Source organism: Oncorhynchus kisutch, linkage group LG15 (genome assembly GCF_002021735.2).
Source record: "Oncorhynchus kisutch isolate 150728-3 linkage group LG15, Okis_V2, whole genome shotgun sequence".
In the NCBI taxonomy this organism is placed as follows: Eukaryota; Metazoa; Chordata; class Actinopteri; order Salmoniformes; family Salmonidae; genus Oncorhynchus; species Oncorhynchus kisutch.
The window spans coordinates 87,238,183-87,255,813 of NC_034188.2; the positions used below are offsets into that span (position 1 = coordinate 87,238,183).

General features: G+C 49.3%; 1 protein-coding gene across 1 annotated transcript in view; it reads left to right on the top strand.

Annotated features, from left to right (window-relative positions):
* Positions 1–17,631, top strand: part of cux1b (cut-like homeobox 1b) — a 162,230-nt gene that overhangs the window by 105,016 nt on the left and 39,583 nt on the right. Inside the window, 2 exon segments of the mRNA XM_031791238.1 lie at positions 914–959; positions 2,834–2,930. Of these exon segments, the coding sequence (XP_031647098.1) occupies positions 914–959; positions 2,834–2,930 (143 nt within the window).

Sequence of the window (17,631 nt, forward strand, 5' to 3'; positions counted from 1 at the left end):
CTCATCCCAACTATAAAGTATGGTGGAGGGAGCATCATGGTTTAGGGCTGCTTTCCTGCCTCAGGGCCTGGACAGATTGCTATCATCAACAGGAAAATGAATTCCCGATTTTATCAAGACATTTTGCAGGAGAATGTAAGGCTATCTGTCCGCCAATTGAAGCTCAACAGAAGTTGGGTGATGCAACAGAACAACGACTCAAAACACAGAAGTAAATCAACAACAATGGCTTCAACAGAAGAGAATACGCCTTCTGGATAATGCAGAGGATTTAACATTAAGCATTACTCACAAAAGTTTCAAAAGAATAGACATTACAAATGTCATATGTGCAAATTGTACAAATAAAAAATAAAATCAACATAAATATGGGTTGTATTTACATTGGTGTTTGTTCTTCACTGGTTGCCCTTTTCTCGTGGCAACGGGTCACACATCTTGCTGCTGTGATGGCACACTGTGGAATTTCACCCTATAGATATGGGAGTTTATGAAAATTGGGTTTGTTTTCAAATTCTTTGTGGATCTGTGTAATCTGAGGGAAATATGTGTCTCAACACTCTCTCTGTCTCTCTCTCTGTCTCTCTCTCTCCACACTCTCTCTGTCTCTCTCTTTCTCTCTCCACACTCTCTCTCTGTCTCTCTCTTTCTCTCTCCACACTCTCTCTCTGTCTCTCTCTTTCTCTCTCCACACTCTCTCTGTCTCTCTCTTTCTCTCTCCACACTCTCTCTCTGTCTCTCTCTTTCTCTCTCCACACTCTCTCTCTGTCTCTCTCTTTCTCTCTCCACACTCTCTCTCTGTCTCTCTCTTTCTCTCTCCACACTCTCTCTCTGTCTCTCTCCACACTCTCTCTCTGTCTCTCTGTCTCTCTCTTTCTCTCTCCACACTCTCTCTCTGTCTCCCTCTCCACAGCATCCTCAAGTCTATGGAGTTTGGCCCAACTGACAGCTCAGTGCAGGTACAGGGAAAACTCCTCTACTTTTGCATAGCGACAGACAGACAGACAAATACTGCTGATGTGTTTTACTGTTCTCCTTTATCTCACCTCTCTCTCTCTCTCTCTCTCTCTCTCTCCTCCCCCGTCTCTCGCTCTCGCTTTAATCCACCCTCTTTCTTTCTTTCTCTATCTCACCCCCCTCTCTCTCGAACCTACCCCTCTCTCTCTGGAACCCCCTCTCTCTCGTACCTACCCCTCTCTCTCTCTCTGGAACCCCCCCTCTCTCGAACCTACCTCTCTCTCTCTCTGGAACCCCCTCTCTCGAACCTACCTCTCTCTCTCTCTCTGGAACCCCCTCTCTCGAACCTACCTCTCTCTCTCTCTGAAACCCCCTCTCGAACCTACCTCTCTCTCTCTCTGAAACCCCCTCTCTATCTCACACCTCTCTCTCTCTCTCTCTCTGGAACCCCTCTCTATCTCACCCCCTCTCTCTCTCTGGAACCCCCTCTCTATCTCACCCCCTCTCTCTCTCTGGAACCCCCTCTCTATCTCACCCCCCTCTCTCTCTCTGGAACCCCCTCTCTATCTCACCCCCCTCTCTCTCTCTCTGGAACCCCCTCTCTATCTCACCCCCCCCTCTCTCTCTCTCTGGAACCCCCTCTCTATCTCACCCCCCTCTCTCTGGAACCCCCTCTCTATCTCACCCCCTCTTTCTCTCTCTGGAACCCCCTCTCTATCTCACCCCCCTCTCTCTCTCTCTGGAACCCCCTCTCTATCTCACCCCCCCCTCTCTCTCTCTGGAACCCCTCTCTATCTCACCCCTCTCTCTCTCTCTCTCTCTCTCTCTCTCTGGAACCCCCTCTCTATCTCACCCCTCTCTCTCTCTCTCTCTCTCTCTCTCTCTCTGGAACCCCCTCTCTATCTCACCCCTCTCTCTCTCTCTCTCTCTCTCTCTGGAACCCCCTCTCTATCTCACCCCTCTCTCTCTCTCTCTCTCTCTCTCTCTGGAACCCCCTCTCTATCTCACCCCTCTCTCTCTCTCTCTCTCTCTCTCTCTCTCTCTCTCTCTGGAACCCCCTCTCTATCTCACCCCTCTCTCTCTCTCTGGAACCCCCTCTCTATCTCACCCCTCTCTCTCTCTCTGGAACCCCCTCTCTATCTCACCCCTCTCTCTCTCTCTGGAACCCCCTCTCTATCTCACCCCTCTCTCTCTCTCTCTCTGGAACCCCCTCTCTATCTCACCCCTCTCTCTCTCTCTCTCTCTCTCTCTCTCTCTCTCTCTCTCTCTCTGGAACCTCTCTCTCTCTCTCTGGAACCCCTCTCTCTCTCTCTCTCTCTCCTCTCTCTCTCTCTCTCTCTCTGGAACCTCTCTCTCTCTCTCTGGAACCCCTCTCTCTCTCTCTCTGGAACCCCCTCTCTATCTCACCCCTCTCTCTCTCTCTCTCTGGAACCCCCTCTCTATCTCACCCCCCTCTCTCTCTCTCTGGAACCCCCTCTCTATCTCACCCCTCTCTCTCTCTCTCTCTGGAACCCCCTCTCTATCTCACCCCCCTCTCTCTCTCTCTGGAACCCCCTCTCTATCTCACCCCTCTCTCTATCTCACCCCTCTCTCTCTCTGGAACCCCCTCTCTCTCTCTAACCTACTTCTTTCTATATATATATATATATATATATATATATATATATATATATATATATATATATAAACTCTCTTTCTCTCTCTATACCACCCTCTCTGGGTCTCTCTTGCGCTCTATCTCTCCTTCCCCCCTCTCCCCTCTCCTCTTTCTCTCCCCTCTCCTCTTTCTCTCCCCTCTCCTCTTTCTCTCCTTCTCCCTCCTTCTTGCTCTTTCTCTTTCTCTCTCTCGCTTTCTTTCTCTTTCTCACTTTCTCAGGACATGTCTAAACCCCTAGAAGTGTTGTTGTTGGAGAAGAACCGTAGTCTGCAGTCTGAGAGTTCCTCTCTGCGCATCGCCAACACAGAGCTGAGCGGTGAGTCAGTTTGCCCTGTGGGTTAGGGCCTGTGGGTTAGGGCCTGTGGGTTAGGGCCTGTGGGTTAGGGCCTGTGGGTTAGGGCCTGGGGGTTAGGGCCTGGGGGTTAGGGCCTGGGGGTTAGGGCCTGGGGGTTAGGGCCTGGGGGTTAGGGCCTGGGGGTTAGGGCCTGTGGGTTAGGGCCTGGGGGTTAGGGCCTGGGGGTTAGGGCCTGGGGGTTAGGGCCTGGGGGTTAGGGCCTGGGGGTTAGGGCCTGGGGGTTAGGGCCTGTGGGTTAGGGCCTGGGGGTTAGGGCCTGGGGGTTAGGGCCTGGGGGTTAGGGCCTGTGGGTTAGGGCCTGGGGGTTAGGGCCTGGGGGTTAGGGTGCTTACCAACACACACCACATTGAGTCTAGACCAGTGCTTGACTTGGACTGAAATGGGTACCGGTGCTATTTGTATTAAGGTGCTGGAACTCTGCAGGAATTTAAAAGTAATATTCTATAAGAGGTGCCAGAACTCGAGGATAGAAAATGTGAGGTTCTGGGACTCGGTTCCCTTGAGCTAGACCCTAGTCAAGCACTTGACTAGAAGGACTCCGGAATGTTCTGTTTAGGCAACACAGATTAATAGGATATGTGTGGTTGCTAGGTTGCACTGGGGGATGAGTGTGTGATCTTTGTCCGGGAGTTGGGTTGGACTGTCTCCAGACAGGACCAGAATCAGGTGGGTAGTGGATGGAACCAGTTCTTGTCTGGAATATTCTTCTTTTAAGTGTCATTAAAACACTTATCTAATCACTCAACACTCAAACTGACGTTCTTTGAGATAATGATTTATTCTGTCTAATAAATAATAAAGCTAGAAACTGAAAACAGCACGAAACCAACCAGTATGGATTGAATAAAGACTGGAGCTCGTGAAACGTCTACGTTTCATAGACATTCCCACGTTTCAGTGTGTGTGTGAGAGGTGTTTCAGTGTGTGTGAGAGGTGTTTCAGTGTGTGTGTGAGAGGTGTTTCAGTGTGTGTGAGAGGTGTTTCAGTGTGTGTGAGAGGTGTTTCAGTGTGTGTGAGAGGTGTTTCAGTGTGTGTGAGAGGTGTTTCAGTGTGGTGTGAGAGGTGTTCAGTGTGTGTGAGAGGTGTTTCAGTGTGTGTGAGAGGTGTTTCAGTGTGTGTGAGAGGTGTTTCAGTGTGTGTGAGAGGTGTTTCAGTGTGTGTGAGAGGTGTTTCAGTGTGTGTGAGAGGTGTTTCAGTGTGGTGTGAGAGGTGTTTCAGTGTGTGTGAGAGGTGTTTCAGTGTGTGTGAGAGGTGTTTCAGTGTGTGTGAGAGGTGTTCAGTGTGTGTGAGAGGTGTTTCAGTGTGTGTGAGAGGTGTTTCAGTGTGTGTGAGAGGTGTTTCAGTGTGTGTGAGAGGTGTTTCAGTGTGTGTGAGAGGTGTTTCAGTGTGTGTGAGAGGTGTTTCAGTGTGTGTGAGAGGTGTTTCAGTGTGTGTGAGAGGTGTTTCAGTGTGTGTGAGAGGTGTTTCAGTGTGTGTGAGAGGTGTTTCAGTGTGTGTGAGAGGTGTTTCAGTGTGTGTGAGAGGTGTTTCAGTGTGTGTGGAGAGGTGTTTCAGTGTGTGTGAGAGGTGTTTCAGTGTGTGTGAGAGGTGTTTCAGTGTGTGTGAGAGGCGTTTCAGTGTGTGTGAGAGGCGTTTCAGTGTGTGTGAGAGGCGTTTCAGTGTGTGTGAGAGGCGTTTCAGTGTGTGTGAGAGGCGTTTCAGTGTGTGTGAGAGGCGTTTCAGTGTGTGTGAGAGGCGTTTCAGTGTGTGTGAGAGGCGTTTCAGTGTGTGTGAGAGGCGTTTCAGTGTGTGTGAGAGGCGTTTCAGTGTGTGTGTGAGGCGTTTCAGTGTGTGTGTGAGGCGTTTCAGTGTGTGTGTGAGAGGCGTTTCAGTGTGTGTGTGAGGCGTTTCAGTGTGTGTGTGAGGCGTTTCAGTGTGTGTGTGAGGCGTTTCAGTGTGTGTGTGAGGCGTTTCAGTGTGTGTGTGAGGCGTTTCAGTGTGTGTGTGAGGCGTTTCAGTGTGTGTGTGAGGCGTTTCAGTGTGTGTGTGTGAGGCGTTTCAGTGTGTGTGTGTGAGGCGTTTCAGTGTGTGTGTGTGAGGCGTTTCAGTGTGTGTGAGAGGCGTTTCAGTGTGTGTGAGAGGCGTTTCAGTGTGTGTGAGAGGCGTTTCAGTGTGTGTGTGTGAGGCGTTTCAGTGTGTGTGAGGTGTTTCAGTGTGTGTGTGTGAGGTGTTTCAGTGTGTGTGTGTGAGGTGTTTCAGTGTGTGTGAGAGGTGTTTCAGTGTGTGTGTGAGGCGTTTCAGTGTGTGTGTGAGGCGTTTCAGTGTGTGTGTGAGGCGTTTCAGTGTGTGTGTGAGGCGTTTCAGTGTGTGTGTGAGGCGTTTCAGTGTGTGTGAGAGGCGTTTCAGTGTGTTTGAGGCGTTTCAGTGTGTGTGAGGCGTTTCAGTGTGTGTGAGGCGTTTCAGTGTGTGTGAGGCGTTTCAGTGTGTGTGTGTGTGTGTGAGGCGTTTCAGTGTGTGTGTGTGTGAGGCGTTTCAGTGTGTGTGTGTGTGAGGCGTTTCAGTGTGTGTGTGTGTGAGGCGTTTCAGTGTGTGTGTGAGGCGTTTCAGAGTGTGTGTGAGAGGCGTTTCAGAGTGTGTGTGAGAGGCGTTTCAGTGTGTGTGAGAGAGGCGTTTCAGTGAGTGAGCTCTGAAAATTAGGCTGCGGTGCCTCTCCCTCAGCACTAGCCCCCTCTATATTACCTCTCTCTGTCTTGGTGTGTTTCAAATGTCATCGGTGTTAACCAGGCCGATGGGGGACAATACATCATCAAGGGTTACAACTGCCCAACCAATGGTTTGATCCTGGTTTTTGAATCAAAATATGTGCCGCTCTATTCAGATTAGGCCCATCAGGGGACAGCCTATCAGGGGACGGCCTACCAGGAACAGTGGTTTAATTGCCTTGTTCAGGGCCAGAACGACAGATTTTTACCTTGTCGGCTCAGGGATTCGGTTACTGGCCCAATGCTCTAACCGCTAGGCCACCCCAGATACTGGAGGGTTCATGTTAAAATGGCTTCCTGCCACCCCAGAGGGTTCATGTTAAAATGGCTTCCTGCCACCCCAGAGGGTTCATGTTAAAATGGCTTCCTGCCACCCCAGAGGGTTCATGTTAAAATGGCTTCCTGCCACCCCAGAGGGTTCATGTTAAAATGGCTTCCTGCCACCCCAGAGGGTTCATGTTAAAATGGCTTCCTGCCACCCCAGAGGGTTCATGTTAAAATGTGTGCAGTGGGTATGATTATTCCATGTTCAGGTAGAGGGGATGTTCACTGATTTATCTTCTCATGTTAAAGTTAGCGGCACAACATCTTGCATACCAGAGATTAGAAAACATCAGCTTTTGTGATAATGAGGAGATCCTGTACAAATCACCTGGCAACAAGCTCAGTTTATATAATGAGAAGTTCCTGTACAAATCACCTGGCAACAAGCTCAGTTTCAGGAAGCCCGAGTGCTTGACAGTCTCTACACCTGGTAACAAGCTCAGTTTCAGGAAGCCCGAGTGCTTGACAGTCTCTACACCTGGTAACAAGCTCAGTTTCAGGAAGCCCGAGTGCTTGACAGTCTCTACACCTGGTAACAAGCTCAGTTTCAGGAAGCCCGAGTGCTTGACAGTCTCTACACCTGGTAACAAGCTCAGTTTCAGGAAGCCCGAGTGCTTGACAGTCTCTACACCTGGTAACAAGCTCAGTTTCAGGAAGCCCGAGTGCTTGACAGTCTCTACACCTGGTAACAAGCTCAGTTTCAGGAAGCCGAGTGCTTGACAGTCTCTACACCTGGTAACAAGCTCAGTTTCAGGAAGCCCGAGTGCTTGACAGTCTCTACACCTGGTAACAAGCTCAGTTTCAGGAAGCCCGAGTGCTTGACAGTCTCTACACCTGGTAACAAGCTCAGTTTCAGGAAGCCGAGTGCTTGACAGTCTCTACACCTGGTAACAAGCTCAGTTTCAGGAAGCCCGAGTGCTTGACAGTCTCTACACCTGGTAACAAGCTCAGTTTCAGGAAGCCCGAGTGCTTGACAGTCTCTACATTTTGGCATGACCTTTTTTTCCACTGGATATTTCTAGAAGTTCTTGCGTTCTGCGACCGGGCCATTTTTATCAAGACCGTTTTATTTATTTGCTCAGTATCTCAACAAACTAAAGTATCTGGAATGGAATTGACTAAGTGTACAGAAAGACTACAACATCAAGTGTTACTCACATTCTGGGCTTTTTTTCTGGAGCTTAAAGACTGAACGAAGGATTCATAAAACGTCAATCAAGGTTCCTCCTGTCATGGCGCCATGACAACCAGATCTTTCACCCTTACAGACGACCAATTGTAAAGCGCTCTATACCGCCATTAGGCCCAATCAGATCCACTGCTGCGCTGCAGCCACTCCACCAATGGGCCCTGAACATAGTGAACACAAGTAAACCTAGTGAAGAGAGACAGTGGGAGGCCTGACTGGACCCCACCCTCGCTGCCTGCCAGACTCAGGCCTGCTGACTGGACCTCTCCCTCCCTGCCTGCCAGACTCAGGCCTACTGACTAGACCCCTCCCTGCCTACCAGACTCAGGCCTGCTGACTAGACCCCTCCCTCCCTGCCTGCCAGACTCAGGCCTGCTGACTGGACCTCTCCCTCCCTCCCTGCCTACCAGACTCAGGCCTGCTGACTGGACCCCTCCCTGCCTACCAGACTCAGGCCTGCTGACTAGACCCCTCCCTGCCTGCCAGACTCAGGCCTGCTGACTGGACCCCTCCCTGCCTGCCAGACTCAGGCCTGCCGACTAAACCCCAACCTGCCTGCCAGACTCAGGCCTGCTGACTAAACCCCAACCTGCCTGCCAGAGTCGAGGCCTGCTGACTAAACCCCAACCTGCCTGCCTGCCTACCAGACTCAGGCCTGCTGACTAAACCCCAACCTGCCTGCCTACCAGACTCAGGCCTGCTGACTAAACCCCAACCTGCCTGCCTACCAGACTCAGGCCTGCTGACTAAACCCCAACCTGCGTGCCTGCCAGACTCAGGCCTGCTGACTAAACCCCAACCTGCCTGCCAGACTCAGGCCTGCTGACTAAACCCCAACCTGCCTGCCTACCAGACTCAGGCCTGCTGACTAAACCCCAACCTGCCTGCCAGACTCAGGACTGCTGACTAAAACCCAACCTGCCTGCCAGAGTCGAGGCCTGCTGACTAAACCCCTCCCTGCCTGCCAGAGTCGAGGCCTGCTGACTAAACCCCTCCCTGCCTGCCAGAGTCGAGGCCTGCTGACTAAACCCCTCCCTGCCTGCCAGAGTCGAGGCCTGCTGACTAAACCCCTCCCTGCCTGCCAGAGTCGAGGCCTGCTGACTAAACCCCTCCCTGCCTGCCTGCCAGAGTCGAGGCTGGGCAGCAACCATTTTGACTGGTTTAAGTGCTTTCTTTTTTCTTCCCAGGCTGTCTCTTACAAGAAAGGTACAAATCACAAATGCTTGGGCATCTTGTCCGGGGGGGTTTATCAAAAAGGAGAGAAGAAGAGAATCTATTTACATAAAAAAAAAAAACTTTTGACCTTAAAAAATAAACAACTTTTTTTGGGTTTGTTTTTTTCGCCCCCTTTTTTGTTGACTCCCCCATAATGCCTTGTGTTTGACCTTTCTTGTAGGGTCAGCCGGGCGGAAAGGGAAAGAGGCGTCCGTGGAGGAGACCACCACGCCCAGTACCCCCTCCCTGCCTCCTCCTCTTCTCCCTCCCTCCCCCCAGCCCCGAACCCCAACTGACCCCATTAACACCTCGATCACCAACGGGACACACCCCTTCACCCCCACGGGCATCGGCCAGGACTTCTACAGCCCCCCTTTCCCACTGGTGGGGGGCAAGATGTCCCTCAACTCCCTCCTGCAGCGCCAGCTCATGCAGACGTTCTACTCCAAAGCCCTGCAGGAGTCCACTCAGGGAGCAGCTCTACTGTTCGCCCCTGTCCACTACACCTCTACCTCCACCTCCGGCTCTGGCTCTAGCCCTGTCCCGCTCTCGGCCAGCCCCCTACAGTCTCCTGCAGGCCCAGAGGTGAATGGTAGTGGCGGTGCCCCGTCCCCCTCTCCCAGCCAGTCTGAGGGGACCGGGGGCAGTGTGTCTGATTGGGAGGACATGGACACCTCAGAGATCGCCCGACAGATCAAGGAGCAGCTGATTCAACACAACATTGGCCAGCGTGTGTTTGGCCACTATGTACTGGGCCTGTCCCAAGGCTCGGTCAGTGAGATCCTGGCTCGGCCCAAACCCTGGAGCAAGCTGACTATCCGGGGAAAAGAGCCCTTCCACAAGATGAGGCAGTTCCTGTCTGACGAGCAGAACATCCTGGCACTACGCAGCATCCAGGGACGACAGAGAGGTGAGAGGCCTGCCTGTCTTCCTGCCTGTCTTCCTGCCTGTCTTCCTGCCTGTCTGTCTGTCTGTCTTCCTGTCTGTCTTCCTGTCTGTCTTCCTGTCTGTCTTCCTGTCTGTCTTCCTGTCTGTCTTCCTGTCTGTCTGTCTTCCTGTCTGTCTGTCTGTCTTCCTGTCTGTCTGTCTGTCTTCCTGTCTGTCTGTCTGTCTTCCTGTCTGTCTGTCTTCCTGTCTGTCTGTCTTCCTGCCTGTCTGTCTGTCTTCCTGCCTGCCTGCCTGTCTGTCTAGCTGCCTGTTCGCAAACTATTCCTCTGTTAATACCAGCCACCAGTTGTTAATACCGGCCACCAGTTGTTAATACCGGCCTCCAGTTGTTAATACCGGCCTCCAGTTGTTAATACCGGCCACCAGTTGTTAATACCGGCCTCCAGTTGTTAATACTGGCCACCAGTTGTTAATACCGGCCTCCAGTTGTTAATACCGGCCACCAGTTGTTAATACCGGCCACCAGTTGTTAATACCGGCCACCAGTTGTTAATACCGGCCACCAGTTGTTAATACCGGCCACCAGTTGTTAATACCGGCCACCAGTTGTTAATACCGGCCACCAGTTGTTAATACCGGCCACCAGTTGTTAATACCGGCCACCAGTTGTTAATACCGGCCACCAGTTGTTAATACCGGCCACCAGTTGTTAATACCGGCCACCAGTTGTTAATACCGGCCACCAGTTGTTAATACCGGCCACCAGTTGTTAATACCGGCCACCAGTTGTTAATACCGGCCACCAGTTGTTAATACCGGCCACCAGTTGTTAATACCGGCCACCAGTTGTTAATACCGGCCACCAGTTGTTAATACCGGCCACCAGTTGTTAATACCGGCCACCAGTTGTTAATACCGGCCTCCAGTTGTTAATACCGGCCACCAATTGTTAATACCGGCCTCCAGTTGTTAATACCGGCCACCAGTTGTTAATACCAGCCACCAGTTGTTAATACCAGCCACCAGTTGTTAATACCAGCCTCCAGTTGTTAATACCAGCCACCAATTGTTAATACCAGCCTCCAGTTGTTAATACCGGCCACCAGTTGTTCCTCTGTTAATACCAGCCACCAGTTGTTAATACCAGCCACCAGTTGTTAATACCAGCCACCAGTTGTTAATACCAGCCACCAGTTGTTAATACCAGCCTCCAGTTGTTAATACCAGCCTCCAGTTGTTAATACCAGCCACCAGTTGTTAATACCAGCCACCAGTTGTTAATACCAGCCACCAGTTGTTAATACCAGCCACCAGTTGTTAATACCAGCCACCAGTTGTTAATACCAGCCACCAGTTGTTAATACCAGCCACCAGTTGTTAATATCAGCCACCAGTTGTTAATACCAGCCACTAGTTGTTAATACCAGCCACCAGTTGTTAATACCAGCCACCAGTTGTTAATACCAGCCACCAGTTGTTAATACCAGCCACCAGTTGTTAATACCAGCCACCAGTTAAGCCACATTGTTAATACCAGCCACCAGTTGTTCCTCTGTTAATACCAGCCACCAGTTGTTAATACCAGCCACCAGTTGTTCCTCTGTTAATACCAGCCACCAGTTGTTAATACCAGCCACCAGTTGTTCCTCTGTTAATACCAGCCACCAGTTGTTCCTCTGTTAATACCAGCCACCAGTTGTTAATACCAGCCACCAGTTGTTAATACCAGCCACCAGTTGTTAATACCAGCCACCAGTTGTTAATACCAGCCACCAGTTGTTAATACCAGCCACCAGTTGTTAATACCAGCCACCAGTTGTTAATACCAGCCACCAGTTGTTAATACCAGCCACCAGTTGTTAATACCGGCCACCAGTTGTTAATACCGGCCACCAGTTGTTAATACCGGCCTCCAGTTGTTAATACCGGCCTCCAGTTGTTAATACCGGCCACCAGTTGTTAATACCGGCCTCCAGTTGTTAATACCGGCCACCAGTTGTTAATACCGGCCTCCAGTTGTTAATACCGGCCACCAGTTGTTAATACCGGCCACCAGTTGTTAATACCGGCCACCAGTTGTTAATACCGGCCACCAGTTGTTAATACCAGCCACCAGTTGTTCCTCTGTTAATACCAGCCACCAGTTGTTCCATCAGTAAGGGTCTGTTGCTTTAGTCAACCAGATAGGCCTCTAAAGCCTCCCGTCACCATCCATGATCAATACTGAAACCTTTGACACGTCCATCGTATTGACCCCCGAGGAGGACAGGGCTACGGTTTTCCACAGTCACGTTCCATCGGGGGGCCCTGCCTGCTTTTCTTTCCGCATCCGAGCATATTGTTTCCCTCTGCTCTGTGCTGTCAGGGAGTGGACAGTCGGACCTGGGTTTAACTATCTTAACCCTGTGTTTTAAGCTGTCAGTCCTCAGGGTTGAATGTCCTTGTTGACTTTGAGATGTAACCACTTGTTTGACCCTGTCGTTCAGTAGCTGTGTGTATTGTCATTTTGTTTTATTGACACACAACAGAGATATGAAATACAGGTGCACATATGGAAGCAGGAAGTTGGCGTAAAGTTGGTGCAACATGTTGTTGTTTTTGACAGAGAGCCCAGGCCAGCCCCTTAGCCACGCATTACAGGACGTACCGATGCAGAGAGCCAGCTCTGACCAAGCCTCGCGGACAGGTCTGTCCACACACACACACACACACACACACACACACACACACACACACACACACACTTCTGTTTCTGTCCTTGTAGTGTTGGATGAGGTGCGCATGTAAATGTCATACTCGTAACCCCGTTCCCCACCTCCCTCTCCACACTCACACTGGCTCGTACAGGCTCATACAGGCTCATACAGGCTCATACTGGCTCATACTGGCTCATACTGGCTCATACTGGCTCATACTGGCTCATACTGGCTCATACAGGCTCATACTGGCTCATACTGGCTCATACTGGCTCATACTGGCTCATACTGGCTCATACAGGCTCATACAGGCCTGGCAGTGTAAAAGCAGAGTTAGAGGATGCTGTAAACAGTCACACAGAAGCCGCTCTCAAAGATGTCCCACAGTGTATCTTTCAGAGTTAATGAGCTGACAGTAGGTTTCAGTGGGGAGGGCTGCTCACCAGTGAATACAATGTGTCTGTTTGGCTGTCAGTCACAGTGGTGACGTGAACAAAAACGATTAAAAACAGCGTCTCAATGTCAAAGGGGAAGTATGTGAGTTACCCTCACGCCCTGACCTTAACCTTCCTTTGCATTTTACCCATGGTGGTTTGAGCATGGCTTTCGGCACGATTAAACCCCCCAAAAATGGTGTCGTTATTTCCACATCAACCCACTGTTCCGGTTGACACTTGCCACCCAGTTACCCCTCTCTTTGCCTCGTTGTTGCCCCGTAGCCAGCAGGCCTATTCCCGGAAGGGAGGGGCAGCTGTAGAGTGGAGTTACCCCTCTCTTTGCCTCGTTGTTGCCCCGTAGCCAGCAGGCCTATTCCCGGAAGGGAGGGGCAGCTGTAGAGTGCAGTTACCCCTCTCTTTGCCTCGTTGTTGCCCCGTAGCCAGCAGGCCTATTCCCGGAAGGGGGGGGGGCAGCTGTAGAGTGACCCCTGTCTGTCTGTGTCCGTCCGTCAGTCACAGTGCTGATTGAAGCTTCTCAGTTGTGTACCTAGTGTACTTACTAACTACTGTACCGACTAACTACTGTACCGACTACCTACTGTACCTACTGTACCGACTACCTACTGTACCGACTACCTACTGTACCGACTACCTACTGTACCTACTGTACCGACTACCTACTGTACCTACTACCTACTGTACCTACTTTACCGACTACCTACTGTACCTACTGTACCGACTAACTACTGTACCGATGAACTACTATACCGACTAACTACTGTACCTACTGTACCTACTGTACCGACTACCTACTGTACCGACTAACTACTGTACCTAAAGTACTGACTACCTACTGTACCGACTAACTACTGTACCTAAAGTACTGACTACCTACTGTACCGACTAACTACTGTACCTACTGTACCGACTACCTACTGTACCTACTGTACCGACTACCTACTGTACCTACTACCTACTGTACCGACTACCTACTGTACCTACTGTACCGACTAACTACTATACCGACTAACTACTGTACCTACTGTACCGACTAACTACTGTACCTACTGTACCGACTACCTACTGTACCTACTACCTACTGTACCTACTGTACCGACTACCTACTGTACCGACTACCTACTGTACCTACTGTACCGACTACCTACTGTACCTACTGTACCGACTACCTACTGTACCGACGAACTACTGTACCTAAAGTACTGACTACCTACTGTACTGACTAACTACTGTACCTAAAGTACTGACTACCTACTGTACCGACTAACTACTGTACCGAAGAACTTCTGTACCTACTGTACCGACTATCTACTGTACCGACTACCTACTGTACTGACTAACTACTGTATCTACTGTACCGACTACCTACTGTACCGACTAACTAGTGTACCGACTACCTACTGTACCTACTGTACCTACTGTACCGACTACCTACTGTACCGACTACCTACTGTACCGACTAACTACTGTACCTACTGTACCGACTACCGACGAACTACTATACCGACGAACTACTGTACCTACTGTACCGACTACCTACTGTACCGACAAACTACTGTACCTAAAGTACTGACTACCTACTGTGCTGACTAACTACTGTACCTAAAGTACCGACTAACTACTGTACCGACTAACTACTGTACTGACTAACTACTGTACCTACTAGACCGACTAACTACTGTACCTACTGTACCGACTACCTACTGTACCGACTAACTACTGTACCTACTGTACCGACTACCTACTGTACCGACTACCTACTGTACCTACTGTACCGACTACCTACTGTACCGACTAACTACTCTACCTACTGTACTGACTAACTACTGTACCTACTGTACCAACTACATACTGTACCGACTACCTACTGTACCGACTACCTACTGTACCGACTGTACCGACTACCTACTGTACCGACGAACTACTGTACCTACTGTACCGACTACCTACTGTACCGACTACCTACTGCACCGACTACCTACTGTACCGACTAACTACTGTACCGGCTATCTACTGTACCTAAAGTACTGACCACCTACTGTACTGACTAACTACTGTACCGACTAACTAATAGTAACTACTCTACCTATAGTGAATACTTAACCTACTCTACCTACAGTAACTACTCTACCTACTGTAACTACTCTACCTACTGTACCTATAGTGACTACTTAACCTACTCTACCTACAGTAACTACTCTACCTATAGTAACTACTCTACCTACTGTAACTACTCTACCTACTGTAACTACTGTAACTACTCTACCTATAGTAACTACTCTACCTACTCTACCTATAGTGACTACTTAACCTACTCTACCTATAGTAACTACTCTACCTTTAGTAACTACTCTACCTACTGTAACCACTCTACCTACTGTAACCACTCTACCTATAGTGAATACTTAACCTACTCTACCTACAGTAACTACTCTACCTATAGTAACTACTCTACCTACTGTAACTACTCTACCTACTGTAACTACTGTAACTACTCTACCTATAGTAACTACTCTACCTACTCTACCTATAGTGACTACTTAACCTACTCTACCTATAGTAACTACTCTACCTTTAGTAACTACTCTACCTACTGTAACCACTCTACCTACTGTAACCACTCTACCTACTCTACCTATACCTATAGTAACCACTCTACCTACTGTAACCACTCTACCTACTCTACCTATACCTATAGTAACTACTCTACCTACTCTACCTATACCTATAGTAACTACTCTACCTACTGTAACCACTCTACCTACTCTACCTATACCTATAGTAACTACTCTACCTACAGTAACTACTCTACCTACATTAACTACTCTACCTACTGTAACTACTCTACCTATAGTAACTACTCTACCTATACCTATAGTAACTACTCTACCTACTGTAACCACTCTACCTACTCTACCTATACCTATAGTAACTACTCTACCTACAGTAACTACTCTACCTACATTAACTACTCTACCTACTGTAACTACTCTACCTATAGTAACTACTCTACCTATACCTATAGTAACTACTCTACCTACTGTAACCACTCTACCTACTCTACCTATACCTATAGTAACTACTCTACCTACAGTAACTACTCTACCTACATTAACTACTCTACCTACTGTAACTACTCTACCTATAGTAACTACTCTACCTACTCTACCTATAGTAACTACTCTACCTATTGTAACCACTCTACCTACTCTACCTACAGTAACTACTCTACCTACAGTAACTACTCTACCTACAGTAACTACTCTACATACTACCTACTTGAAGTAACTGCTGTAACTATTGTGTCTGTCTGCAGTGTCTTTGTAGATTAGCTATACTACTGTATCTTTCTAAACAGTACCTGTTTGAAGTGAACTTTTAATTGGTGGTATGTCTAATCCCCCTCCCTCCCCCTGTCCAGGTAACATCACCACACGCATCCGTACCCCAGAGTGTGGTTCAGACGACGCCATCAAGTCTATCCTGGAGCAGGCCAAGAGAGAGCTGCATGTGCAGAAATCTGGTGAGTGTCATCCTCTCTGCACCTTGGTCAAATAGGATGACGCTTGTCCCTAGATGACTGATGGAATAAGATGACAGTTGTCCCTAGATGACTGGTGGAATAGGAGGACAGTTGTCCCTAGATGACTGGTGGAATAGGAGGACAGTTGTCCCTAGATGACTGGTGGAATAGGAGGACAGTTGTCCCTAGATGACTGGTGGAATAAGATGAGAGTTGTGCCCACTCTGGTGGAATAGGAGGACAGTTGTCCCTAGATGATGACTGGTGGAATAGGAGGATGGTTGTTCCTAGATGATGACTGGTGGAATAGGAGGATGGTTGTTCCTAGAGGATTGGTGGAATAGGAGGACAATTGTCCCTAGATGACGACTGATGGAATAAGATGACCGTTGTCCCTAGATGACTGGTGGAATAGGATGACGGTTGTCCCTAGATGATGACTGGTGAAATAGGAGGACGGTTGTCCCTAGATGACTGGTGGAATAGGAGGACGGTTGTCCCTAGATGACTGGTGGAATAGGAGGACGGTTGTTCCTAGATGATGACTGGTGGAATAGGAGGACAGTTGTCCCTAGATGATGACTGGTGGAATAGGAGGGCGGTTGTTCCTAGATGATGACTGGTGGAATAGGAGGACAGTTGTCCCTAGATGATGACTGGTGGAAAAGGAGGACGGTTGTCCCTAGATGATGACTGGTGGAATAGGAGGACGGTTGTCCCTAGATGATGACAGGTGGAATAGGAGGACGGTTGTCCCTAGATGACTGGTGGAATAGGAGGATGGTTGTCCCTAGATGATGACTGATGGAATAGGAGGACAGTTGTCCCTAAATGACTGGTGGAATAGGAGGACGGTTGTCCCTAGATGATGACTGGTGGAATAGGAGGACAGTTGTCCCTAAATGACTGGTGGCATAGGAGGACGGTTGTCCCTAGATGATGACTGGTGGAATAGGAGGACAGTTGTCCCTAAATGACTGGTGGAATAGGAGGACAGTTGTCCCTAAATGACTGGTGGAATAGGAGGACGGTTGTCCCTAGATGATGACTGGTGGAATAAGAGGACGGTTGTTCCTAGATGATGACTGGTGGAATAGGAGGATGGTTGTCCCTAGATGATGACTGGTGGAATAGGAGGACGGTTGTTCCTAGATGATGGCTGGTGGAATAGGAGGACAGTTGTCCCTAGATGATGACTGGTGGAATAGGAGGATGGTTGTTCGTAGATGACGACTGGTGGAATAGGAGGATGGTTGTCCCTAGATGATGACTGGTGGAAAAGGAGGACAGTTGTCCCTAAATGACTGGTGGAATAGGAGGACAGTTGTCCCTAAATGACTGGTGGAATAGGAGGACAGTTGTCCCTAAATGACTGGTGGAATAGGAGGACAGTTGTCCCTAGATGATGACTGGTGGAATAAGAGGACGGTTGTTCCTAGATGATGACTGGTGGAATAGGAGGATGGTTGTCCCTAGATGATGACTGGTGGAATAGGAGGACGGTTGTTCCTAGATGATGGCTGGTGGAATAGGAGGACAGTTGTCCCTAGATGATGACTGGTGGAATAGGAGGATGGTTGTTCGTAGATGACGACTGGTGGAATAGGAGGATGGTTGTCCCTAGATGATGA